The sequence below is a fragment of the Schistocerca americana genome, chromosome 8 (genome assembly GCF_021461395.2).
Source record: "Schistocerca americana isolate TAMUIC-IGC-003095 chromosome 8, iqSchAmer2.1, whole genome shotgun sequence".
NCBI classification, from domain to species: Eukaryota; Metazoa; Arthropoda; class Insecta; order Orthoptera; family Acrididae; genus Schistocerca; species Schistocerca americana.
In genome coordinates this window covers 467,270,449-467,297,689 of record NC_060126.1, presented here as the reverse complement: position 1 = coordinate 467,297,689, position 27,241 = coordinate 467,270,449, and the positions used below count along the sequence as shown (strand labels likewise).

General features: G+C 35.5%; 1 protein-coding gene across 1 annotated transcript in view; it reads right to left on the bottom strand.

Annotated features, from left to right (window-relative positions):
* Nucleotides 1-26,619, bottom strand: part of LOC124544854 (phenoloxidase 1-like) — a 31,054-nt gene extending 4,435 nt beyond the window's left edge. The window contains exons 1-11 of the mRNA XM_047123567.1: nt 26,487-26,619; nt 25,634-25,776; nt 23,391-23,580; nt 22,874-23,100; nt 22,361-22,563; nt 15,483-15,633; nt 15,159-15,260; nt 13,380-13,544; nt 13,106-13,234; nt 12,580-12,771; nt 5,988-6,123 (exon numbers count right to left, since the gene is read on the bottom strand). Of these exons, the coding sequence (XP_046979523.1) occupies nt 5,988-6,123; nt 12,580-12,771; nt 13,106-13,234; nt 13,380-13,544; nt 15,159-15,260; nt 15,483-15,633; nt 22,361-22,563; nt 22,874-23,100; nt 23,391-23,580; nt 25,634-25,753 (1,615 nt within the window). The 5' untranslated portion in view covers nt 25,754-25,776; nt 26,487-26,619. The remainder of the gene's footprint in view (nt 1-5,987; nt 6,124-12,579; nt 12,772-13,105; nt 13,235-13,379; nt 13,545-15,158; nt 15,261-15,482; nt 15,634-22,360; nt 22,564-22,873; nt 23,101-23,390; nt 23,581-25,633; nt 25,777-26,486) is intronic.
* Nucleotides 26,620-27,241: the final 622 nt, after the last annotated feature.

Here is a 27,241-nt window from a genome sequence, read left to right as displayed (position 1 = left end):
AATGAGCCTTAAGGGAAAAAAAAGATAAAAATATGTCAGTGTTACAGAAAGTCTCATAATGCCTCAGCTATTTTTCCCAAAAACCATAAGGTGCCTTTTCTCAGGTGTTTTTAAAGACATTTTCAGTTGCACTTTTGTGATGTGTTGCTTGATCTTTTTGTACAGGCAGAGTATATCCACACAAATACTGCTCTTTGGCTCTTTCATATGACTACTATTACCAACAGAAGATGTCATTTCTATAATTAAAAACAAAATTTTGTTCAAAGTGTAATTTTAGATGGCCAATCAAATACTGCAATGTGAAATTACTGTAGTTCAATATTCATTCCAACAATATTTGTTGTCAGTGGCATCAAAGCACAAAGAATAATCAATATCTCGAGTGATACGTGTTTAAGGGTGTTGTGGTGCAGTCCGCTATCTTCACAGCGCTATCACACAGGCACTACACTCAGTCACTGATGAAATAATGATTAAGAAGCATGTTGCTGTAAAGTTCTATAAATATACTTGGACAAAACATCACATGAGACTAATTTAAGGACAGTCTGTCAACTTAGTGTAAAATATTACACTTTTAAACAACATTCTGTTTATTATTGAGTGCCCTTAATTAGGGAAGCTTTTTGCATAGAGTTTTTGTAGTTTTATAAAAGAAAGTGCATTTATAGAAATTACAAGAAAGCCTGATTGCAAGATTGTTTTAACATTCCTCATAGGATAAATTGGATTGTGTATTTCAACAATGTAAACCAACAATTGAAAATTTTCAAACAACTTATGGGAATTCAGCCAAGTAGTATTAATAGTGACTGCCAATATTTCGGCAGGAGCACATCCCGCCATTTTCGAGGCAAACTGCAATGGACAGATGATGTACAGACAAATTTAAAACCTCGGTTCTCAGACTAATGCAGGAAAGCTAACACACACACTGAACACCAGTACCACCAAAGACAACCAAAGTCATAGATGTTGATAGTGAGACTACGAACTAGCAGGTGAGGTAACATTGACGGTTTTTTGACAAGGAAGAGATCAGGATTCCAAACAGAGTATAAACAAAAACCTCCATCCCTCTTAACAAGGTTGCTCACTAATTTAATCTCAACTGCCTCCTTAATAACACTGTCCCAATAGCTGGACGTGCATGCCAATATGTCGATGTTGTTGTATAACATAGGGTGATCAGTATCTGAGCAATGATTGGCAATAGCAGATCTACTTGGCTGCTGCAATCATGTGCCATTTAAGCCCAGTACATCACTCCTCCACAGTCCTGATTGTTTGACCAATATATGCCGTGCCACAGCTACAAGGAATGAGATATACACCCACCTTACGCAAACCAAGACCGAAATATCGGCAGCACTGTTAATACTACCTGGCTGAATTCCTGTAAGTTGTTTGAAAATTGTATACACCAGGAGAAACTCAGATCTAACAATTGAGAACTCTAATACCATAAAAACAAAGATGATGTAAAATAGTTCCAAATTTAACAATGTTTATAAATAACAAAGAAAGATATAAAGTAGACAGAACTAAACATGAATTAACTGGTAGAATCATCTAGGATTCTAGATCACAAAAGAAACTGTGAAATACTACAACAGGAAATATCATCAACAGCAAGAGTATTTTAATTTGAAACTATGAACAGTTACAAGTGACAGAGATGGCAGATAATAGAATATTCTGTTGCTGGACATGCTTTGTGAAAGAAAGCCAATGATTTCTGGTTCACTTTATCACATAGGCAGTTTGAATTCTTTTGACAAAAACATTTGGTTCTGAGCTTTTTTTTTATTAGAAACTGACTTTTCAGCATATGTTTGATTACTACAGTCCTCATCTTACATTAATGTCTCTTACTGCACTTTTTCCTAATTGTTATTCCCTATCTCTTGTTTCTGCTTTTAACTACCATGCCCTTTACATCCATTTAGTTTCAATTTTTTACTCTATTTTATATTTTTCAGCTTCTCTTTTAGTTCCTGTGACCTTTCCTATGTGCATCCTTGTCTTTGACTTTTTGTCTCTCATTGTACACCATTCTTGCATCTAGTTTTCAATCCCCAGTCTGTCCTTCCATTACCTGATCCGTTGGATGCTCACTATAACTTTCAGCTTTTTTAGATTTTATATCTTGTTTGTTGTCATTTCATTCGGGATTTCCCTCTTTACAGATTTAATCTTCAAACCTTCATTTATTTGTCATTGATCATTTTACATGGGACTTCATCATATGTAGATATCAGTAGTGCAGTCAACTCAAAGGGTACAGCTACAATATTAAATACTAAAAAATCAACATTGTTCATGCCAATTGAATGAGTACAGCCACAATATTAAATAAAAAATCAATATTTTCCACATCATAGAAGTTTTTTATATTATAAATTGGGCTCTTTAAGCCAGTTATATAATTATACTTTTATTTTTTAAATTGTGTGTATCACAGAGAGAGGAGAAATTTATTAAAAATTTTGAGACCATTGACTTTGTGAGAGTTTACTGTTCTTGCTACCCGTGCCTTGGGACATCAATGTTTGCCTTATAGCTCGCATTGAGTTTGTGAATTTTATTTCATGCCAGCATGTTCTTTAACATTGTTCCCGGTAAAGAGAGCATATATATATATATAATAGAGGGAAACATTCCACGTAGGAAATATATATCTAAAAACAAAGATGATGTGACTTACCAAATGAAAGTGCTGGCAGGTCGACAGACACACAAACATACACACAAAATTCAAGCTTTCGCAACAAACTGTTGCCTCATCAGGAAAGAGGGAAGGAGAGGGAAAGACGAAAGGATGTGGGTTTTAAGGGAGAGGGTAAGGAGTCATTCCAATCCCGGGAGCGGAAAGACTTACCTTAGGGGGAAAAAAGGACGGGTATACACTCGCGCACACACACACACATATCCATCCACACATATACAGACACAAGCAGAGTTTTTTTGAAGGATTAGGTGGGTGAGGGCAATGGATTGTTCAGTTTGGAACTGGTATAGGGACTGATGGAAAGAAGGGTTGCAGCCAGAGATGGGAACTTTAAGTGTGAGGCCTTTGGGGGTTATGCCAAATGTCAGACAAGCCTGAGAAAATAAAATATGCGAGCGTAATCTGGCTAGGGTGAAGGCACGTTTGCGGAGGGAATGTAAATAAAACTTAATGGGGTCGTGGTGGGGGTGTTGTGAGGGTGACATGGTATTAGAAGGTGGAAAGTGTAACACGAGGTTGAAATGAAAATGAAAGATAAAAATATATGGGGAGAGATAAGGGTGAACTAGAAAATAACTGGAGATCTGGTATGAAAAAAGGCGAAAAAGTGTTGGTTAAGTTGATCCTGTGGTGAACTTGGGTTGGTAGACAGCGATATTCATGAAGGTTAGGTGGTTGTGTTGCCGCTAAAACACGTTAAAGGACAGAGAAATTCGGGAAAATTTCGAAAAAACGTGTAAATGTATTAAAAGGAGTGGTGTTGTGGTGAAAGATTACGAAAATGGGGCTAACAATTGTAAATAATGACGTTAAAACCTGTGGGGAGCGGCTAAAAATGATCAGTGATGTGCGAAAAACGGAAGTGGAAATAAAGTAAAAGTTATTAGAACTAGCCGAAATGGTTGTTTAATACGCGAAAGCAGCTGTTATTGAACTAGAAACGATGGATTTTATAGCAGCGGTATTGTTGAAAGCGCAAAATAAAATTTTTTTTGGTTATGGTTTGGAAGTGGGTTACGTATTATAGAGTATATTTAGGCGGGATAAAATTGTATTACGGTAAAAAGGGGGAGGTGAATACAAAGTGAGACTACTGGTAAAAACAGAAAGAGAAAATAAGACGACAGGAAAGATTTCGAGATGCAACAGCGACAATAACAAACGTAATTGTTGGGTTCAAATTAATGATATGGTTATAATAGAGGGAAACATTCCACGTAGGAAATATATATCTAAAAACAAAGATGATGTGACTTACCAAACGAAAGTGCTGGCAGGTCGACAGACACACAAACATACACACAAAATTCAAGCTTTCGCAACAAACTGTTGCCTCATCAGGAAAGAGGGAAGGAGAGGGAAAGACGAAAGGATGTGGGTTTTAAGGGAGAGGGTAAGGAGTCATTCCAATCCCGGGAGCGGAAAGACTTACCTTAGGGGGAAAAAGGACGGGTATACACTCGCACACACACACATATCCATCCACACATATACAGACTGCTTGTGTGAAGGAAAGAGCACTATGTATTTCGTATGGCACTAATTACTGTTAACCACATCTCTCGGTTTCCACACGAGGCGCGCAACCTATGAGATCTTTTTGCGAACTTGGTTGATATATTCTTCCCAACTGAGTTTGGTTCACTATGTGTTCCTAAATGTTTGATTTATTTATTTTCTATTTTTTTAGACTGCCTAAATAGAAGCTAGCTAAAATAAAAAAGAAAGGGTCAAAGGACAGAGCCCTATGGAACACCAGTATCAATTTTCACTAAGGTAGGTTATCTGTTTATAAGTGAGACAAACTTTCTTTTTTTGTTCACGTAGCATATTGCTAATGTAAATCTGTGTACATCATAATGCTGTAATTTTGTTAGTAATATGTTAAAAGTAATGCTGTCATATGCTTTACTTAGAGCTACATTTACAACTGTTCTTTCCAAATCACTGTGTCTCATTATAGCAGTTATTACAGCTTTCTCCTTCTCCATCCACCTATGGAGCATGGGAAGGATTATTGCTTACAAGCCTCTGTGTATGCTACAAATAGTTGTAATATCGTCTTTGTGGTCTCAAAAGGAGTGATACATAGGGAGTAGTAAGATATTCCTAGATTCATCACTTAATGTTGGTTATAGAAACGTTCTAAGTAGGTTTTCACTGGATAGTTTGCATCTACCTTCAAGCATCTACCAATTGCGTTCTTTCAGCATATTTGTGACACCCATGGGCCAAAAAAACCTGTGTCTATTCATCCTGTCCTTCTTTGTATCCATTCAGTGTCACATTAGTTCTGTTTGGTATGGATCCCACAAACTTGAACAATATTCCAGGATGGATCACATGAGTATTTTGTGTGTGCTCTCTTTTGGAGACTAATTGCTCTTCCCTAGTATTCTACCAATTCTCATAGTAAAGTGGCACCATCTTGTTATTTTCAAAAGCAGTTAAAGTCTGACTGCCAGTTTCCAGAAGAGCTGCAGTGATAGTTCTACCTGCCTGAAATCCATATTGATTGCTGCAGAGGAAGTCATATTTTCCAAATATATTACTTAAATGAAACTAAATGAGTGATTCAAATATTTTCGAGAACATTGCCATAACAGCTTAGTATTAGTAAGAGCTTAGTATTGTAATACTTTTCACTTCTAAAGTAAGTATTGTAACAAATTCCTTTGCTCAGTCTTCAGTTATCATCACTTTTGTATATTTGATACAATATTAGCATGTTTTCTCTAATTTGTACCAATTATTTTGTATAACAGTAAACTTCCTTATTTTTATATTTACCTGAGGAGCTAAATTTTGTTAATGGACAAGAAGAATAATCTTTTATTTTTAAATTTTCTGATAACTTATCAAAAACATTTCCAACTCCATCTTCCACTTTACACTCAAATAGAATGTGTATTCTTTAACTTATTGATGAATAACTTAAAGGCTCCAACCTCTAACCTCTTATCCATGCCACACCAAGTTAACTGGTTTCAGATGGTTGCTTATGGCAAAGTTTTATCCATCCAACTATGTTCTACTTAATCCTTGTGTAACCTCATCTTCTCCAGACCTCCCCTTTGTTTTGCCAGGTGAAGGAAACATGGTTGAGGTGGCTAGTGTTTCTGTGAAACCCAGTTTGTCTGTTTTTCTTATAATTAGAAGGCTAATTTATCTTTTTTATCATTATTTTGCAATTTTTCCATTTATAAATGTTTAAGATCAGGAAGTTATACTAAAAACCAAAGCAGCTACTTACAGTTTGTTGTGAAACGATCAAGCTCAATGAAAAGGAGTCTTTGATCTCTCAGCAAGAGAGTAATGCCTCGTTCATCAAATTTGGGTGCCAAAAATATTCTCACTGTTCCTAATCGTTGAGGACCTTTGTTATTGACCTGAAAAGAATGTACACATATGCAGCTTTAATGTTCTAGTTGATGACCGATCACATCATTAAAATACAAGAAAAATATGAAAAAAAGAACACATGCAACTCAAATGTAGTTTTAAACCTAAATCTACATTTGTGCTCCACAGTGGTGAAGTGGGGGGTACATATAGTAACAGTCTCATTTTCTCTCCTACTTTATCTATTTGCAGATGATGCATGGGATGAAAGACAGCCAAAGCCCTTCAGTATGGCACCAAGTTTCTTTAATTTTGGTGTTGTTGTCATTACCAAAGGTACATTTTGGATGAAGTAATGTGTTTCATGACTCATTTGTTAATGTGGACTCGGAATTTTCTGAGTTGCGCTTTCCATAATCCAGAACATTCCCCTTCTTATGGCTCCCACTGTGATTTGTTGAACATTTCTATAACACTCTCACTTTGACTTAACAAATACATGGTCGATCATGCAGCTCCTCTGTGATCTTTTCTAGCACTCCCATTTATCCTACATAGTAAGTGTCGTAGACTGATGAACAATACTTAAAAAATGGTCAAATAAGTTTATGTGTAAATTACACTTTCTTACAATTCTTGCAATAAATCTGATTAAATTTATGTGATTTCACCTTAAAATCATTGCAGATGGAAGCTCCTAGATATTTGAAAGTAGTAACTGATTCAAGCAATTCATCACTGATCATCTACTCAAGCAATGTTGAATATTATTTTATATTTATGTGGATTATATTCCAGTTAAGTTTGGAGTCAGTTGCACTCTTTGCACTGGGCACTGATCACCTTATCTCTGAATATTGTATCAAGTTTCCAACAGACTTACTTCCAGGTGCACAACTGTGCAATCTAAGAAAAGCCTCATAAAGTTACAGACTTCATCCGCTATGTCATTTATGTAGGCAGCCCCACAGCCCTGCAGCCAGGCGAATAGCGCAAGTTTTGGTGTTCTCATAGAGATAAGTCATTTTAGATTATAAAACCATATAGTTTAGTACTGATTACATGTTAAATAGGTGTATTAGTGTGCCTTTTAAGTTAAAGGTTTTATTTTTCTTTACATAATATAGCAGAAAATGCAAAAAGACCATACAGTCATATTTTCTGTTTACGTTTTGCCACCGCAAATCTATAGAATTTCATTTTGTTGTTCTTTGCTCTCTCCAGCAATTTAACTGTAGGGTACCTCTTCATTATTTAACTCACATTTCCAGAAAGTAGCGTAAAGTTTAAGTTGTTATTTCAGAAACTCTGCACTGTTGTTTTTGTTTACACACAGTTGCATATAGGCCAAATTTGTGAAAACATATTTTCGTGTTTATCTGTAATTTAACTGACTCATTCTTCATAAACTATTATGTTTATCATGAGTGAAAAGTGCTTGACTTGCCGTAGAATTGTTAGGTTGGGGCTTTGGTGTGTTGGATGCTGTAGTTTTTTCCATGTGGGTGACTGTAGTGGCGCGGGAATAGGGGAAGTAAATGAGACTCATCAGTGGTTTTGTAGGATATGTAGTAGAGATAGGAAGATACTAGAACAGGAGGGGAAAATTGCTGCCCTTCAGGCTGAGTTAGGCAAGGACAGGGGAGATCTTGACAGGTTAAGGAGGGAGAAGGGTAACGAGAGGTGGGAAGTGGCAACAGGCAACAGGAGGAACAGGCCTAGAAATTGACAGCTTTGTGATGAATGTGGAAAATAGATTTGACCTGTTGCTTCAGTTAGAAGCTGGCGAACCTCAAGCAGTTGCAGGTGTAGACGGGGCACAACAAACTTTCAGCAGCAAATTGAAAACTAAGAATGTAGGGAAATTAGTAAAGAGAAAGAAAGTGTTGTTGTTAGGTAGCTCCCATGGAAGAGGTGTTGGCCAACTTTTGCAGGATGAACTAGGATCAGAATACCAGGTCACCAATTTTTTTAAACCTAGTGCTGGTCTGAGCAGGTGACAGAGGATTTAGGATCACTTTGCAAAGATTTCACTAAGGAAGATACCATGGTTATAGTGGCTGGGGCAGTTAATAGTATTGACAGAGAGGCTGGGTACAATATAGGTTGTGACCTGGCAAAGATTGGATCAGCATCGAAGCATACTAGTGTTGAGTTTGTATCTGTTCTTGGGCGCCATGACCGACCTCATTTGAACTCTTCTGTCAAGAGAGTTAATTTGGAGTTGGAACGGCTGCTTATGTTGGGTGCAGGGTCACACATTGGTGTGGTTCCTATTGATTCTCTCAATAGGTGGGATCATATTAGGCATGGCCTTCACCTCAATATGGAAGGGAAGGGTAAACTGGCTGGGAAAATAGCAGGAAAGTTAAAGGGGGGAGGCACTGTCATGAGTGATAAAATACCAGTGGTTACAGGGTACAGAAAAGACCCTTTTTTAGGGTAGGGAGGACAGAAAGAAAACAAATTTCAAGAGAGGTTAGAACTGAGACAAACCTTCAGTTTGAGAAAGAAACCAAGAAACATAAATCTAGCTTATTACATCAGCATAAACAGCTATTGGTTAAGAATTTTCAACAGTCAGCAGATATTTCAACTCTACCCAATTTTAACTCAGTCAGTGTGAAATGTCAGCTATCTTCGTTGCATCAAAATATTTGAGGACTGAGAAATAAAATGAATGAATATATTATCTGCACAGTTGAATTAGAGTCTTCAAACCCAGCTGACATAATCTGCCTCTCTGAACATCATGTGACCACTGGTGTAGAGCTTTTAAAGTGTTACAGGTTTTAGGTTAGCATCTCACTTTTGTAGAGCAGAAATGGAGAAAGGAGGAGTTGCCACATTCATCAGGAACTGTCACAAATTTAAGAACCTAGACATTCAAAAATTTTGCCTAGAACAGCATATGGAAGCACGTGCAACAGAAGTTGAATTTCACAAAATGGCCCATTTAACAACCAAAAACAAAGAAATAGTGGTTGCTGGTGATTTCAATGTAGATTTCCTTAAAGACTCTCCCAATAAGAACTTATTTGAGTTAGTAACACTATCATTCAACTTAATTCTCACTGTAAAGTTCCCCACTAGGGTAGCCAATTGCTCACAAACAGCCATTGATAATATCTTTATAGAAAAGTCCAATGAACAAAATTATATTACAAAACCAATAGTCAATGGCCTCTCAGACCATGACGTTCAGTTCCTTCTGTTAAATGTTAATATTGACCAGGATATAAAATCTGTTAAATCTGAGCTCAAGAGGGTAATCAATAAGCCAAAAATTGATTATTTTAGGACACTCCTCAGAGACATTCACTGGACTGATGTTTACAGTGCTCATGGCATGAATGAAAAATATAACACTTTTACTAATAAAGTTCTTACCTTATTCGAACACTTTTTTCCCCCAAAACTAAACAAGGTTAGAGCAAAATCTACAAAGAAGCCATGGATTACTCAAGGAATAGGGGTATCTTGTAAAACAAAAAGAAAACTGTATCTGTCAATCCAAAACAGTTCTGATGTTGATGCTATAGCACATTACAAGAAATACTGCAAAATATTAAAGACTGTAATATGGACATCAAAGCAAATATATTACAAGGAAAAGATAGTCATATCAGAAAACAAAATAAAGACAATATGGGATATAGTGAAGGAGGAGACCAGTAGAACCAGACATGAAGAGGGACAAATAGCATTAAGACACATTGGTGACAGATGTGTATAGTGTCGCAGAACTTTTTAACAAACATTTTATAACTGCAACTGAAAAGATGGGGTTGTCAGGTTCTGCAGGTACTGCTATGGAATACCTTAGACCAGAAATTTCAGGTAACTTCCATAATATGAATTTGACCCTCACTACCCCAGCAGAAATAATGTCCATCACAAAATCTTTAAAATCAAAAACATCTAGTGGGTATGATGAAATATCAACAAAGTTAATTAAAGAATGTGATTCTGAGTTAAGTAACATATTAAGCTATCTGTGTAACCAGTCGTTTATCAGTGGAATATTTCCTGAATGGTTGAAATATGCTGAAGTTAAGCCACTGTTTAAGAAGAGTGGTAAAGAAATAGCATCTGGTAACTAATTACATGTGGGGTCCCACAAGGTTCCATTTTAGGGCTCTTACTTTTTCTTGTGTGTATCAATGACCTTTCATCAGTAACATTACCAGATGCCAAGTTCGTTTTGTTTGCTGAATGATACAAACATTGCAATAAATAGCAAATCAAGTGCAGTCTTAGAAAGATAGGCTAATAAAATATTTGTGGACATTAATCACTGGTTCCTAGACAATCTTTGTCACTAAGCTTTGAAAAAACACACTACATGCAGGTCAGAACTTGTAAGGGGTGTCCCACCTAATATATATGCCTAACATACGATGATAAGCAGATAGAAGTAGTGGACAGTGTTAAATTCTTGGGGTTACAGTTTGATAATAAATTCAACTGGGAGGAGCACACCACAGAACTGCTGAAGCGTCTTAACAAATCTCTATTTGCAATGCGAATCGTGTCAGACATAGGGGATATAAAAATGAAAAAGCTGGCATGCTATGCTTACTTTCATTCCATAATGTCATTAGTTTTTGGCGTACTTCATCAAGCCAAGCTAAAGTTTTCCAGGCACAAAGACGTGCAGTGATATTTATATGTGGTGTGAGCTCAAGAACATCCTGCAGAAGCCTGTTTAGGGAACTAGGGATACTAACTACTGCTTAGCAATATATTTATTCCTTAATGAAATTTGTCATTAAAAATATATCACTTTTTCAAACCAACAGCTCAATTCATGGAATCAATGCTAGAAATAAGAATAATCTTAAAAATTGATTTAAAATCTCTTACTCTTTTAAATAATGGTGTGCGTTATTGAGGAACACACATTTTCAATAACTTGCCAGCAGCCATAAAAAGCTTAACAACCAATGAAATTCAGTTTAAGAGAAGCCTAAAGGATCTATTGGTGGTCGACTCATTCTATTCTATTGACGAATTTCTCAGTAGAACCAACTGATTAGTGTGTATATAACTTCTGCACAATTTCAGTGCAGTAATGTGTTCGTTGTAAATAAGTATTATAGTAGTTCTATTACATGTTTATCACGTTATAAATAAAAAAACTTTTTTTATTTTAAATTCAGTGCATTAGTGTTTGTAAAATGATTCTTTCGTATAGTGTTTATTAAAAAAAAATGACGATCATTCCACTTGGGACCTGTGGAACGGTACATTAGCTTATTTGTTTGAGTTGTAAATATTTGTCATGTATTATTGTTTTTCTGACATGTTCTACATCCTGATGGACCTCTTTACTGTGGATCAATTGGAATGAAAGTAAATCTAATCTAATCACGTACAGCAATGGCCTTTAGTTAAAAACAATGCATTGAGTTCTGTCCACAAGGAAGTCTTCAATCTAATCCAATGTCTTTTTGGATATTCTGTATGCACTTATTTTAAATATTGGATGTTGGCTTCTGTCTCAGTTTCTTCAGCTGATGTTTGTTTGGCAATGATTCAGACATTTTGACAGCACAAGTGCCTGGCATCGTCAAAGATTTACCCTCCATTACTGGTGGTGAACCAGTCACTACCAGCCATGGAGGGTGAAGCTTTGATAATGCTAGCCGCTTGGGCTGGCGAACTGTCGGAAAAATCGTCAAACAAATGTTGCCCAAAGAATCCAAGACAGAACCCAACAAGTGACTATGAAAGCCTCAACAATTTTATCAAAAGCTTTCTGGGAGCCACTCTGAACTCCACCAACTACTAACTTCTGGTTACCATGAATGAGCAGAAGAAACTTTGTTTCATATGATCTGTGCTTCTGGAAATCATGTTTATTCCTACACAGGAGTTGTTCAGTATCCAGAAATCTCATTACATGTGAGAATAGTACATATTCCATAATTCTGCAAGAAATTAATGGCTGTTGGATAGTTCTATAGTTCCAAGTGTGCATCTTGTGATCCTACTCATAGACTGGAATGACCTTCATTGGACAAGTTCCTTTGCACCAGTTATCTGCAGTAAAATAGTTCTCAAAGAGGGGTCTTTGCATATTGAATGTAAAATGTAATGAGCACCCCATCAAGTCCAGTGGCCTTGTAGCTGTAACACTGTGTTTTAATTAATCAGTGTGGACTGAGATGCAATCAAGTTATCCACTATAACAGAAATAATTGTAGAAATATGTGAATGATATATCAGTCAAATGATTTTTGGTGCATATATAAGATTTTCTATTTCCTGGTTAACATTCTGTGCTCACACTCCTTCCTTTATGCCTCATACATGCAAAGAAAACAGGATAGTGAAAATGAAACTGTTAATTAATCATGCCATCAGTGATGCTAAAAATAGCCATCAGCTTCAGATATAAAAAAAATAATATTTGCCAGTTGATCAAATATAGTGTTGTCATAACAAAAATTAATCATTTCAGTTATTTACCAATAGTATAAAATATACTGTTTCCTTACATTTATTATGTATGTGAAAGGTTTGTGGTTCAAATGAGTTATTCTTGCAAAGACATTTCCTCTTGGAGTAAAGTCCATTCCTCTTGTAAGATTTACATCATTTTGATCATATGTTGTTTCCAGCTGGTTTGGAGCTTTTGACCCATCAGTTTGTACTGAGAAACCTGCTATGTTCACATTATCAAATTGAAGCTGTGGAAGAAATAGTTCAGTGTGTCATTTAGTGTATTCTTTGTATCAACATTGGCAATTTTGTTTCCACTTTAAACAGTTTTAATAAATAATAATAAGATTACAACTTGCCACTATTTTTATTTTGTGCAAAGCAGTTAATTCTCATATCATGTCACTTCTGTGTTTCAACAGTTTCAGATCCAAAAATAACATCCATTATGGAACTAACTGAAACAGACTGGGATATTCCCTCATTATTCTTAAATTTTAGCCTCTATGTGACATATTATATTTTCACCCTACATACATTAGCAGAAAACAGTTACTCTCTCTTCGAGATGTCTGCACTTACCTTTTGCAATGTGTATGGAGGGAGGGTTGCTTTGTGTTCTTGGAAAACGTCATCAACAAAGGCATGCCATCGATAGAATACAGGATCTCTCATTGCAGTAGCTGAGTCTCCCATCACTCCAAAGGTTTCCTGCAAGATTATAATGAGAAAAGTCAGTTACCAGAAGGTGTCAGGCTAGGCGATAGTGGGCTACATACACAACTGTAACAACATGGATTCACTACTACATAACCTTAATACTGAATATTAAAAAAAATCATACTTTCTAACTCACCAAATGTCTGTTATCAGGGTCATGGCACAAAGCGAGAGCAACGTGGCCTAGATTGTGCAAGTTCCCATAATATCGGCGGTTGATGGATATTGTACTTGACTCCATGATGTTACCAAGAATGTCTATGCCACCATCTTCAGTCAGTTGCATCTCCTGGCCATTTTCCTAATAATCAAAATGAAAATTTATATTTTGTATATAATAAATACAAGCAAGGAATTAAGGGAAGGTAATGGGAAATAGGAGATGTTAACACAAGCTATTGAAATCACATTTAATATGATTTATTTAGATGTCGGTATTTAGAAAACCTTATCTTTGTAGTGTGACAAGATAGATGAAAGCTGGAGTTCTTACATAAATCTGATATGGCAAGAAAAGGAAGAATTTTTTCTTAGTGATGTCATCAGGAGAAACTCAGTTCCCATGTTATTGAGTTCTTTTTTGAATACTCACTGTTGTTACACCAGGAAATTTGGATTATTATATAAAATCCATGTTGTGTGAAAATAAAGGCTTTAGGGAAACCTATGCAATATGGAAACCTGTGACAATGTGAAAGGCGGACTACTCCACCACATCTTCAACATGTATTTTAATATTTTTAGTCTGCTAATCTTCATACATTCCATACTCAGCGTACATAATGTAAAGTTTATTATTATCATCATCAACCAAGTTCTGACACTGAATTTTTCCCCAGTAACATAGAGTGGTGAGGTGATCAATCAGGCAATTCATTGCTCCAAACTGACTAAAAAACTAAATATTCAGTTCAACTTTTTAATCATTATTGTTTTCCAATATTGAATACTTATAGTGGAGGGTTTTTAATATTATTGTTTTTCTAAGCTTCAGCAACCTTACAGGTAGATTTGTTCATAACCATGTAGTAGACTAATCTCTCAAACATACAAATTAAAAATAAACCTTCCCAAGAGATTAAAACTTCATATTGCACCAGGGCTCAGTAATAATAATGGGCTCAAGTAATAATGGACATATCTGCAACTCTGTCTAGGCACCTGAAGCTCAGTTGAAGAATAACATTAGAAAGTCTTCATTAAATTGTTTGTGTGGTTAATCTGTACTATATATAACAAGAAAAGTTTTTTTTTTCAAACTGCTGTCAGACACATGAGCTCTCTGGTCTCTTACAAAGTGTACATGATATTGTGTTTGGATAAATATTTTCCACACTGGGGGGAGCAAGGTCAGTTTATGTTTTTATGTGAGCTGTTGGATTTTCAGTTTTTATTTAATGTTAGTTTATCTAATATCAATGTGATATTGATACATATAACTGCTTTCAGTGAAACTGTGTCCATTTATGGGTGGGGAAGAAGGGAGGGGGGGAGTGAATCGTTGTCCAAAAATTATTAGTTAGAAGTAATTAATAGTGTATACTACATGCAGCTCATAGTTTTGTTCTTGTCAAAGTAACATTTTCAGTTCTTTCTAGGTGCTTGTTGGTCATCCAAAAGTTTGAAGCTTACCTCCATTTACATGTTATAACTAAAATTCTTGTTTTGTATACATTAATTCGCTGAGACCTCAGTCTAATAGCATACAATCATGTTAGGAATCAATTTGATTAGTGTCATTTGAGATGGTCCTGTGTATGAGAGTAAGGAATCAAGTGCAATACGTGAAAAAATAAAACTTTTGTTCCAGTGAAACCACACATTAATGAGGACAATAAAGTGAAATTTCTATGTGTATGTGATGCAACAGAAATCTTTAGTTACGTCAGTGCCCTGTGGTACTGGAAATATTTACCTGTATAACTGTGCCACGGTGGATGGCATCAAACATGCGATCTCTCCATCGCTCCAGGTCTTGGATGTCAAATTTAAGTTGTTCTTGCTCACGATCTACATCCTAAGCAGAAAACAGTAAATACAGCCAAGGGTTACAGTATGCTTCATGGATGGATCTCATAAATCTTAATAAAAAATTTAATCAATGAAAAATAACTCTTTTTGAAACCAAATAGTAAAAAGCTTCAAGCATATTAGGAGATTTTTCACAAAGGACGAGGAGGACAGATTAGTCTGGGCAGTGAAAATTTGCTAACTGTGACAAATCAGATTCATAGCTTACACTGAGCATAACATTGCTGTTGCGTGGTGGCCACACACGGCTAGCCACAAAGCTGTCCAGCTTTGGGAAATAAGCTTCCTTGATTGGCTCTGATAAACTCTGCAAACGCTTTACACGTCCAAGCTTGTTACAAAAACGCTCACAGTTGTACCTAAAATATATCAGATTTAAAAATAAGATAAGAAGAAAGAAAGAATCACCTATATCATTTGTCATATTTAATTTCAATAACAAATTTGTTTATATGAATTTTAATGCTAGATACATGTATTACAAATATATCTTAATACTATCATTGTTTCCTTAATGTATGACAACCCTATTCTCCTGGGGATGGCATGTAATCCAATTTTTGAATGTTGATTTCATAGATATAGTTTATGTAATAGGGACAAAACAGAGATGAAACAAGTTGAAGTGATACTTTCATGGGCAATTTCTAAGGATCTGCACCATTCACTTCATATTCTATGCTATCTAACAATATTTTACGCATCATCAATGAATCCTTCTCCACAGATTGCTTCCCAGACATACTAAAGCATGCAAAAATCCTACCTATATATAAGAAAGATGACCCAGAAATCATAGAAAATTACAGACCAATCTCATGTGTCATCTTTTTCAAAAGTCATAGAGACCATAATGAAAAACAGGCTCATGGGGTACTTAACAAAGTTAAATCTTCAGAGTAAAGTTCAATTAGGTTGCCGGGCTGGCAAAAGCACAAATTTAGCTGTAGCTCATTTCTCAAATGTTATCGTCAAAGCACTAGACAAAGGAGACCAACTAACAGGGATCTACCTTTATTTGACCAAAGCGTTGAACTCATACACCACACAATTTTGCTAAACAAAATGCTAAATGCACTAGGAGTAACAGGAGTAATAAACATGTGGTTTCATTCATACCTGCAAAACAGGGTCCAACAGGTGGAAATCACTCAAACTAACTCCCAATCATACCTTTCAAACCCAGAATATATCAATATAGGAGTCCCCCAAGGAAGTGTGCTGGGCCCAATCCTCTTTTTTAATATAAATCATCGATTTTCCACAAAGTGTCAAACATGGTGAATCAGTACTGTTTGCTGATGTCAGTAACATCTTAATCAAAGCTGAGTTGCCAAGTGTGCTCAATGCAAAAGCTGAGGAAACACTTAAGCATGTATGTCTGTTGATAGAGGCAAATAAATTAACCCAAAATGTAAAACAATAAAATAAAATAAAATAAAAAATAAAAAAAAAAACAGTATTAGTTTCCACTTAAACAGAAAACTGAACAGTACCAAGCTAAAAGATAATGACGAGCACATATAATGTGTACCATCAACAAAATTTTTAGGTATGCATGTCGACTCTCAACTAAATTTGGTCGAGCACACTGCAATACGTGGAAAGCAAATAGCATCAGCATGCTATGCATTTTGGATAATAAAGTCACTGTGTAGTAGCTCGTGTACTAGAACTGCATATTTTGCATATGTCCACTCTATAATTAGTTATGGCATATCCTTCTGGGGATCAACATAGCAGAACAGACAAAAAATATTTAAGGTGCAAAAAAGGGCTATACAAATCATAATGAAAAGAAGCAATAGATCCCATTACACAGAGTTATTCAAATCTTGGGGTATATAGAATACATTTTGCAGACAGTAATATTCATAAAAAAACACATTGACAAGTTCCCGATAAACAGTTCCATACATGCACATGAAACCAGTCACAGACAACACTTACACCTCTGTGGGAAAAACAAATCTAAAACTCAAAATAGCATGTTATATAATGGGATTAAATTGTACAACAATCTTGCACAAGGGATCAAAGACATAAATGAAATAGATAATTTCAGGAAATCGCTAAAAAAATTTCTCTTGGAAAAGAGTTTTTATACTGTCAAGGATTACTTGGAATGATGTAAATATATAGTTATATGTAAAAATTATCAACTGTGTTATTAATTGTTTTAACAATGTATCTTTATGTTACAATATTCATGATTAGTTATATGTAAAAATTATCAACTGTGTTATTAATTGTTTTAACAATGTATCTTTATGTTACAATATTCATGAATTCCGATTGTGATAATTATAAATTTGTGTGCCTATTGTATATACTTATGTTGACAACATCCATACAACCCTGATTGTCTACAGATGGATAAATAAATAAATAAAAAACAGATAAATAAATAAAATTTTATGGACCAGGTCATCTGAATTTACTTAAAGATTAAAATATCTGCAGGGATCATGTTTACTTATTTGCAGTAATCATCTTCTAACTATAACTGCAGTAGCAATCTCTTTATTTTTATTGTCAACTTCAAAAGAAAGATTTTACCAAAACCAGTGTGTAGTAACTTCTTTTCCTTCCAGTAGCTTTGAATGTCATGAAGTCCTTACAGATGGGAATTAACAGTTTTATTCACAGTAGACCATGCCAAAAGACAGTAAAGTGGACAATATAAGAGATATATGTCAAAAGGAGATTTAGAATTTGCGACACACACACACACAAAAGCAAATATATATACCTCATCTTAGAAGATAGATGTTATTCAATCTGTATATTGAGCACGCAATAAAGGAAACAAAAGAAAAGTTCGGAGTAGGTATTAAAATCCATGGAGAAGAAATAAAACTTTGAGGTTCGCCGATGACATTGTAATTCTGTCAGAGACAGCAAAGGGCTTGGAAGAGCAGTTGAACGGAATGGACAGTGTCTTGAAAGGAGGATATAAGATGAACATCAACAAAAACAAAATGAGGATAATGGAATGTAATCGAATTAAGTCGGGTGATGCTGAGCGAATTAGATTAGGAAATGAGACACTTAAAGTAGTAAAGGAGTTTTGCTATTTGGGGAGCAAAATAACTGATGATGGTCGAAGTAGAGAGGATATAAAATGTAGATTGGCAATGGCAAGGAAAGCGTTTCTGAAGAAGAAAAATTTGTTAACATCGAGTATAGATTTAAGTGTCAGGAAGTCATTTCTGAAAGTATTTGTATGGAGTGTAGCCATGTATGGAAGTGAAATGTGGACGATAAATAGTTTAGACAAGAAGAGAGTAGAAGCTACTGAAATGTGGTGCTACAGAACAATGCTGAAGATTAGATGGGTAGATCACATAACTAATGAGGAGGTATTGAATAGAATTGGGGAGAAGAGGAGTTTGTGGCACAATTTGACTAGAAGAAGGGATCGTTTGGTAGGACATGTTCTGAGACATCGAGGGATCACCAATTTAGTATTGGAGGGCAGCGTGGAGAGTAAAAATCATAGAGGAAGCCCAAGAAATGAATACACTAAGCAGATTCAGAAGGATGTAGGCTGCAGTAGGTACTGGGAGATGAAGAAGCTTGCACAGGATAGAGTAGCATGGAGAGCTGCATCAAACCAGTCTCAGGACTGAAGACCACAACAACAACAACAGAAGATAGATTAAGGAAAGGCATTTGTAGACTTAGAGAAAGCTTTTGACAATGTTGAAAATTACTCTGTTTCAAATTCTGAAGGTGACAGAGATAAAACACAGGGGGTGAAAGGCTATTTACAATTTGTTCAGTAACAGGAGGCAGTTATGAGAGTCAAGGGGCATAAAGGAAAGCAGTGGTTGAGAAGGGAGTACGACAGGGTTGTAGTCTATCCCCATTGTTATTCAATCTGTATATTGAGCAAGCAGTATAGGAAACAAAAGAGAAATTTGGAGTAGGAATTAAAATCCATGGAGAAGAAATAGAAGCTTTGAGGTTTGCCGATGACACTGTAATTCTGTCAGAGACAGCAAAGGACATGGAAGAGCAGTTGAACGGAATGGACAATGTCTTGAAAGGAGGATATGAGATGAATATCAACAAAAGCAAAATGATGATAATGGAATGTAGATGAATTAAATCAGGTGATGTTGAGGGAATTATTACAAAATGAGACACTTAAACTAGTAGATGAGTTTGCTACTTGGGGAGCAAAATAACTGATGATGGTTAAAGTAGAGAGGATATAAAATGTAGACTGGGTATGGCAAGAAAAGTGTTTCTTAAGAAGAGAAATTTGTTAACATTAAGTATAGATATAAGTGTCAGGAAGTCTTTTTCTGAAATTATATGTATGGAGTGTAGCTGTGTAAGGAAGTGAAACATGGACGATGAATAGTATAGACAAGAAGAGAATAGAAGCTTTTGAAATGTGGTGCTACAGAAGACTGCTGAAGATTAGATGCATAAATCATGTAACTAATGAGGAGGTACTGAACAGAATTAGGGAGAAGAGGAATTTGTGGCACAACCTGATTAAAATAAGGGTTTGGTTGGTAGGAAACATTCTGAGACATCTAGGGATCACCAGTTTAGTATTGGAGGGAAGTGTGGGTGGTAAAAATCATAGAGGGAGACCAAGAGATTAATACACTAAACAGATTCAGAAGGATGTAGGTTGCAGTAGTTACTTGGAGATGATGAAGCTTGCACTGAGAGAGTAGCATGGAGAGCTGCATCAAACCAGTTTCTGGACTGAAGACAACAACAACAATAACAACATCAGCTTAGCTCATAAGTGACTGTGACACACAATGTCTTTGACAGCAATAATGAAAAAGAAGGGCTAGGACAGAGCCCCGTGGAACACCTGTACCAATTTCCAGAAAGGGAGAGTGTCTATTTCTAATTGAGAGAAATTTTCTTCTGTTGTTCAGGTAGAAAGAAATTACTGTTGATGTAAATTTTTCTACACATTAACACTCTAATTTTGGTAGTAGTATGTTCAAAGGAATGCAGTCAAATGCTTTACTTATATCACATAATACAAGTGACACTGTCTTCTTATTCTCGAACGCCATCTGGTGTTCTATGGGTTGGTATGTAGAAGGCTAGATCCATTAATCTTACTCTCTGGGTGGGAAATACCTAAGAGAGAGATGTCATCGGGAAAGACAAATTGGCTCTAAAAGCCAGACTGTGGAATGCCAGTCTCTTAATTGGGTACGCAGGTTAAATAATTTAAGCAGACAAATGGATAGGTTGAAGTTATATATAGTGGTAGGCAGCAAACTGTGATGGCAGGAAGAACACCACTTCTGGTCTGGTGCATATAGGGTTATCAATACAAGTTCAAGTAAGGGTAACACACAAGTAGGTCTACTAATAACTAAGAAAATTGGAATAATATATGAAGTGAATGCATTGCCACAGCTCACCACAATATCACAATTTTATATTGCTACTGTGCTGCTACTGTGAGTGGCTGAAAGCAAGGGAAACTACAGCTGTAATTTGTATGATTAAATGATAATGACATCCTCTTGGGTAAAATATTCCGGAGATATAATAGTCTCCCATTTGAATCTCCGGGTGGGGACTGCACAGGAGAAGTAGTTACCAGGAGAAACTAGACGCATTCTGTGGGTTGTATTGTGGAGTGTTACATCCCTTGATTGGCCATCAGGTAAGTTAGAAAATATAAAAAGGCAAATAGGTATGTTGCAGTTATCTACAGTGAGGACCAGTGAAGTTTTGTAGCCGAGGAGGGACAGGACTTCTGCTCGGGTGAGTACAGTGGTTACAAATACAAAATCAAACAGGGGTAATGCAGGGTAAGTCTAATGAGAAACAATAAAATAGGAGTGCCAGGTAAGCTAGTATGAACAGCATAGTGAACGCATTATTGTATCGAAGATAGACATGAAGCCAGTTTATATGCCAGCTAGCTCTGCAGATGATGAAGAGATTGAAAAAATGTATGATGAGATAAAAGAAATTATTCTGATGGTTAACTGTGATGGGGGACTGAAATTCAATAGTAGGAAAAGGAAGAGAAGGAAAAATAGTAGGTGAATATGGACTGGGGAAATGGAATGATAGAGGAAGCCACCTACTAGAATTCTGCAGAGTATAATTTAATTATCACTAACACTTGATTTAAGAATCATGAAAAAAGGCTGTATACATGGAAGAGATCTGGATACACCGGAAGGTTTCATATTGATAATATAATGGTAAGACAGAGATTTTAGAAACAGATTTTAAGTTGTAAGATATTTCCAGGGGCAGATGTCGACTCTGACCACATTTATTGATTATGAACTTTAGATTAAAACAGAAGAAATTGTGAAAAGTTGGGAAATTAAGGAGCTGGAAGCAGGATAAGTGGAAAGAACTGGAGATTGTTGAGAATCTCAGAGGGAGTATTATACATTGATTGACTGGGACAGGAGAAATGAATACAGTAGAAGATGAATGGGTAACTTTGAGAGATGAAATAGTGAAGGTTGCATAGGATGAAATAGGCAAAAAGACAAGGTCTGTTAGAAATCCTTGGATATCAGAGGAGATATTGAATTTAATTGATGAAAGGAGAAAATATAAAAATGGAGCAGGTGAAAGGGAATATAAACGTCTAAAAAATGAAATTTACAGGAAGTGCAAAATCAGATACTTCAGTTGCCCACAAAGGTATTTTTGCAAAGGTGAAACAGATATTAGATGTTTCAACATCCAACCCATTTACTGTATTTGACTCCCCACAACTGAGTGAGAAAATTTTCTCCCTGTAGAAATTTGGGCCACATTACGTCATCTAAAAGGGAACTATGTCAGTAAGTAAGTGAATATCTGATTTAAAAAAAAATATTGTATTTCACATACTGGCCAATAGCTTTTTACTTTGCCCTTGTACTGTAGTAATGACCATAATAGAGCAATGAACAAGAGTTTATAAATTATTTAGTTTTATCTGATTGAAGGGGCACAGTACAAGACTGGAACTGAACAGCATTTCTTGCAGCATCTAATCAACAAACTGCACAGATAAGAGATTCAAATTAATCTTAACTCCTGTTTCATAATTAATGAGAAAATATTTCTGTGTCTTACCTGGCGACAATTTGTTGATGCATGTAGTAAAAGAGTTCTCCTCTGCGATCTTTCCTGACAACAACATCAGGGCCATCGAAGGGGTATACGAGATGCCAGTGCCAATGATGCAGGTTGATGCCCAGGTCTTCTCTAAAATAGGCAACACGGTGTTCTTCTTCCACATCTGAGGCAGTATAATCCAAAGGCAATCTGAGAGGAACCTGTGGTGTAAGAATGTAAGATAATTATTCAGTGATACTGCACAATTCACTTCATTAATAACAGGAGAAACAAAAACACTGAGTATGAAATACTGTTCCAGTGAAGCAAAAAAGAAACAAAATTTGAAAAAAGAAAATTAGAAATAATGCAAATAGTATATTCTATTGCTTTGGAACTTAACATTATTCTTAGGCTCTGAAGAATAGTTATTTTAAGTTAGGCTATTCAGAATTTTTTAACATGTCATAATTTCACACTCAACAGCTTTCTTTGTAGTAATAAAAAATTGTTATAAAAATCTTTACATACCCTGGTCCCATCTGTCTGAAATATGTTGGCCTCTTCTCGAGCACGATTAAGTAGTCCTCCACCTATGAACTTGTCAGGAAATGTTTCTGACAATGGTGGAATATTCACATTTCTGGTATCTGGTCTATGTAACATTGCTACTGAGAAAGAATATATGAACAGAAGTGGATTCAAATTCTCTCTGCAATAAGCCACAGCTGAACGAAAGTCCTCTGTAGTTCGCATACCTGTAAAAGATTTTTTAACATTTTAAACTGCATCACATTAACTATGAAATTCTTTGATTAGCGTGATTTGTGATGCACACAGTATTATTCCATGTAAACATTTACAAAATGATTAAACAGAAATATAAAAACACAATTGAAAGTAAGATGTGACTTTGTAAAATAATATGTGACACTAAAGAAGACAGCAACATTTATACAGTCGTCAAACCTGAATTATTGTGTTGGATCAAATATTCATAGATATTAGTTATTTTATATTTACATATTCTGTGGACTTTGTAACTTACCCATAAGCACTTCAATAACACGTGCTGCAAGCTGTCGGTGGTACGGAATGAAAACAGAGAAGTTTTCTCTTTTACCCAGTCTCATGGGTTCACTTAAATCAGGAAGGTCAATCTTACGAATCTGAATCTCTTCCTTAACACGCCCAAATCGGCTTGGGAGTTCATCTACAATGGTTTTACTGCGTGAAGACTGCAATAAATGAATATGTTATGTTGCATGTATTTAAGAGAATTTTTGTTAGTGTGACACATGCAGACATGGTTGTATTTGTAAGTAAGAGGATATTTGATCAGTTACTCTTTTATACCATTTTCAGTGAAGAAGGTATATATAGCATTACTTGCTTCAGAAATTTTATAGTATAGACAAAATCAATGGAATGTCCAGGTTGGAATATCAACAATATTTTGAAAAGGACAGGTTGATACCCACCGTAAAGATGACACACTGAGTTGCAGACAGGTACAATGAAAAGACTATTACATATTGAGCTGAAAGCTCAATGTGTGATACACTTTTTGTTGTACCTGTCTGCTGCCCAATGTGCCAACTTTACAGTGAGTAGCAGTGGCTGTAGATCAGAGCAAAGTAGGGTCCAAAGGAAGAATACAATCCAAGTGCTACAATCCAAACAAGCCTATGAAATGAGGTTTATGTGTTTTCTGTCTCCATGATTCAGAAAATGGTTATGTCTTTTCTCACATACTGCTTTAAGGAAAGAAAACTACGGAAAGTCTAATTCATCCAAATTTACCTTTTGCAACCCAAATAGTGGTTCATTTCGCACAGCAATTGCTAGCTTGTGCAGGTGGTTCATGCTATAACATCTTTACTGACAGATTCGACTTGCTTGGGAACTGCACAAAATGATATTTCATCTAACAGTTACAGTTATGCCTTCTAGGAAAGATTTTCCATGTGATTTGAAGAAGACAAAACTTGCTAAATATGCCTATCAAAGTGAGGTGAAAATTATGTGTGTTTCATTCTATGACAAGAGATTAGTGACTGTGTCGAGTATATTCTTTGATCCTCAAACCCAACTGATCACCGGTTATAGGAAGAGAGAGCCTGTGCAGTTCCTGAAACCCACTGTTATTTTGGAATACACAAAGTTTATGGGAGGAGTGGAGAGGGCTGATTGGTAATGTGGTTGCTATGGTTTTACAAGGCAGTCTTACAGCAAACAGAGAGTCAGATAGGCGAGAAATACAAATTCACAGAAAAGAGTAAGACTGCCATTGTCTGGCACTGAGGAGAGACTAGATGGGAAGATGTATTTTATAATGCAAAATAAAAAAAATCAACAAAGGATTGCACAGTTTATAGCAAACACAAGTATAAAGGAGGAAGAAGAGAAGCAATTTTCTACTGTAAAACAAGCAAGAGGAAGCCTGAACTTCACTCGGGAGAACATTTTGAAGAAGAACTATACAGAAAAAATTATAAACAACTATAAACAAACACCAATGTAGTTTAAAAACTAGTGTAAAAGAAAATAAAGTTGTCAAGTGACATTATATTGCATTTTATTTTTTAAAAACAGTAGTGTAATAACCCGTAGTGTCTTACATCCTCGGCTACATAAAATAAATAAGAATTGGGGAGAAAGCAGTGAGTACAAAAACTGAATTGGAAAGTGTTAATATTATTTATTGCCAATAATAATAAATCAGTTTCAGTAGCACTGTTATTTACACAGCTGCAATACAAGACAGAAAAATAATATCCATACAGACTTTGCCTCCTTGTCTAGAGTTCAATGTTATATGTTCTTATGTAGAGGTCTTCATCAAGTTAGCATCTAATATGAAACAAGAAACTGAGAATCCCTATAAAATTTAAAATAAAATTAATATTATCCTTTTTAACCACTCCCTCTCTAAATTGTCCATGTTGATTCAAGAACTGAATGTTCCTGTTAGCTGCAAGACAAGTAGTATTGTGCACTGTAAACTGGCCTCTACTCTTACTATATACAGATAACAATTGTTTTATAATAATTATCAGTGAGATTAAGTAGATGTCAAGGTAGCAGTGTGAAAATAGCTACCAGCTATTTAGCAACCTGAGAAAGCAGCAGTCTGTTTTTACAGAGTAGCAGCTTTCCTGTTTATCATTTTCTCAGTTTATTTGTCCCATATCTTATTGCACATTTGGAATAGTTACTCTGTATGTTGACAGGTAACATTACAAATTACAAGCAAGGGAACACAGGGGCAGAATAAGTAAAGGAACTTACCAGATAATCTTCAGGTAGTTGAAATATGACATCATTGTTGCCCTTGGGAAAGAATACTGGTTCTTTAGGACGATCATAAAAATAAAGCAGGCTTTCTGCTACAGGTGTTTGTTGTGCCATTGTTCCGCCTGCTGTTGTATTCCCTATTGAAAATGGAAAAAAATTATATAAGATATTGGGTGCTAGTGCTATTTGGATATTTCTGAAGTTATTTAAGCATTTTGTACTTGTTCTAATGCTCTTCTACCCATTCACAATAATGAGTTTAAACAACATGCTAAGTACAGTAGAATTAAAATTGCTGGAAATAAACACAATTCACTGTTTTGCATACTGAAATGACTTTATTATTGTGCAAAGAAAAAAAGCCACTAAACAGAAAAAGGATACAAAGAAGGGAAAGAAAAACAATAAATGGAAAACAAAATAATCAGTTACTTCATGCAAATTCTCAGATGGAAAAAATTCATGAAAGAACTCTGTGTATGTCACAGAGAAGCTAAAATGTGAGATTTAATATTAAATATGTAGACAATATTTGACAATCTCAGAGATATTAAAAATATGATGATGCCATGATCTAATGCCTTTGCTGGAAATGTTATATTCCAAATAAATTACTCTATTCTTAACTGTCATGAAAATAATTAAGTACTTCAGTGTCAGAGCTTTGGAATATTGATCAAAATCAGTACTGTATTTTAAATATTCGCATTTAGCATATTGTTGGCATAATCAAAACAGTAAATACGGAAATTAAACAAAATTATCCTAAGGCATTAATGATTTTAAGTGAAATTTTACTTCTGATAGTTTAGCAGCTTAATTCTTTTATTCAAGTTGTAAGACTTACAGCTTATTCAAAGACCATGGGCCCTAAACCAGCATCACCGGCACTCTGTGGAGGATTCTTACTGTGTTTTATAGCTTAGATTATTCTCCCCTACCTCCCAGAATTCAAAACAGGATATTGCTCTAACTTCTGCTCCCACAGATAGCAGCATGTGGTTGCCAATATCCTGTGTGGTATTTCTCATCTAGATACCTTCACAGCATTGCTCAACTGGTGTTCCATACACAAAGAAAAAAACTAAATACCATAGTAAAAAGAAGAAGAGAACTTTAACAAGAGTGTTGTGAAAATATTTATTTTAAAATTCTATGTTCCACAGTGTACAAGTGTTGTGTCAAAATTTGACTTATTTTGCATGAATATCAGATTTATTTCACACAGCAAATGTTCTGTCAGTATTGACCACTGGCAAACAGCAAATCAAGGCCTATCTTTCCAATGGAAGTTTGTCTTATTTGCTCAATAATCAAAAGTAATAGGATCTGTCACTAAAAAAAATTAAACATAAGGTTAAATAAAGCAATGGAAAGCCCAGGTTGGAACATCAACATTATTATGAATATGATAGTTTGCTACTCATAATAAAGATGATACATTAAATTGCAGACATGCACAACAAAAAGACTGTTATATATTGAGCATTCAGTCAAAGCCTTTTTCAGAAAGGAATACACATACACATTCTCACAAGCAAGCATATCTCTCACACATATGATTGCTATCTCTGGCCAGATTCTGACTAGAGGGGTAGTGGT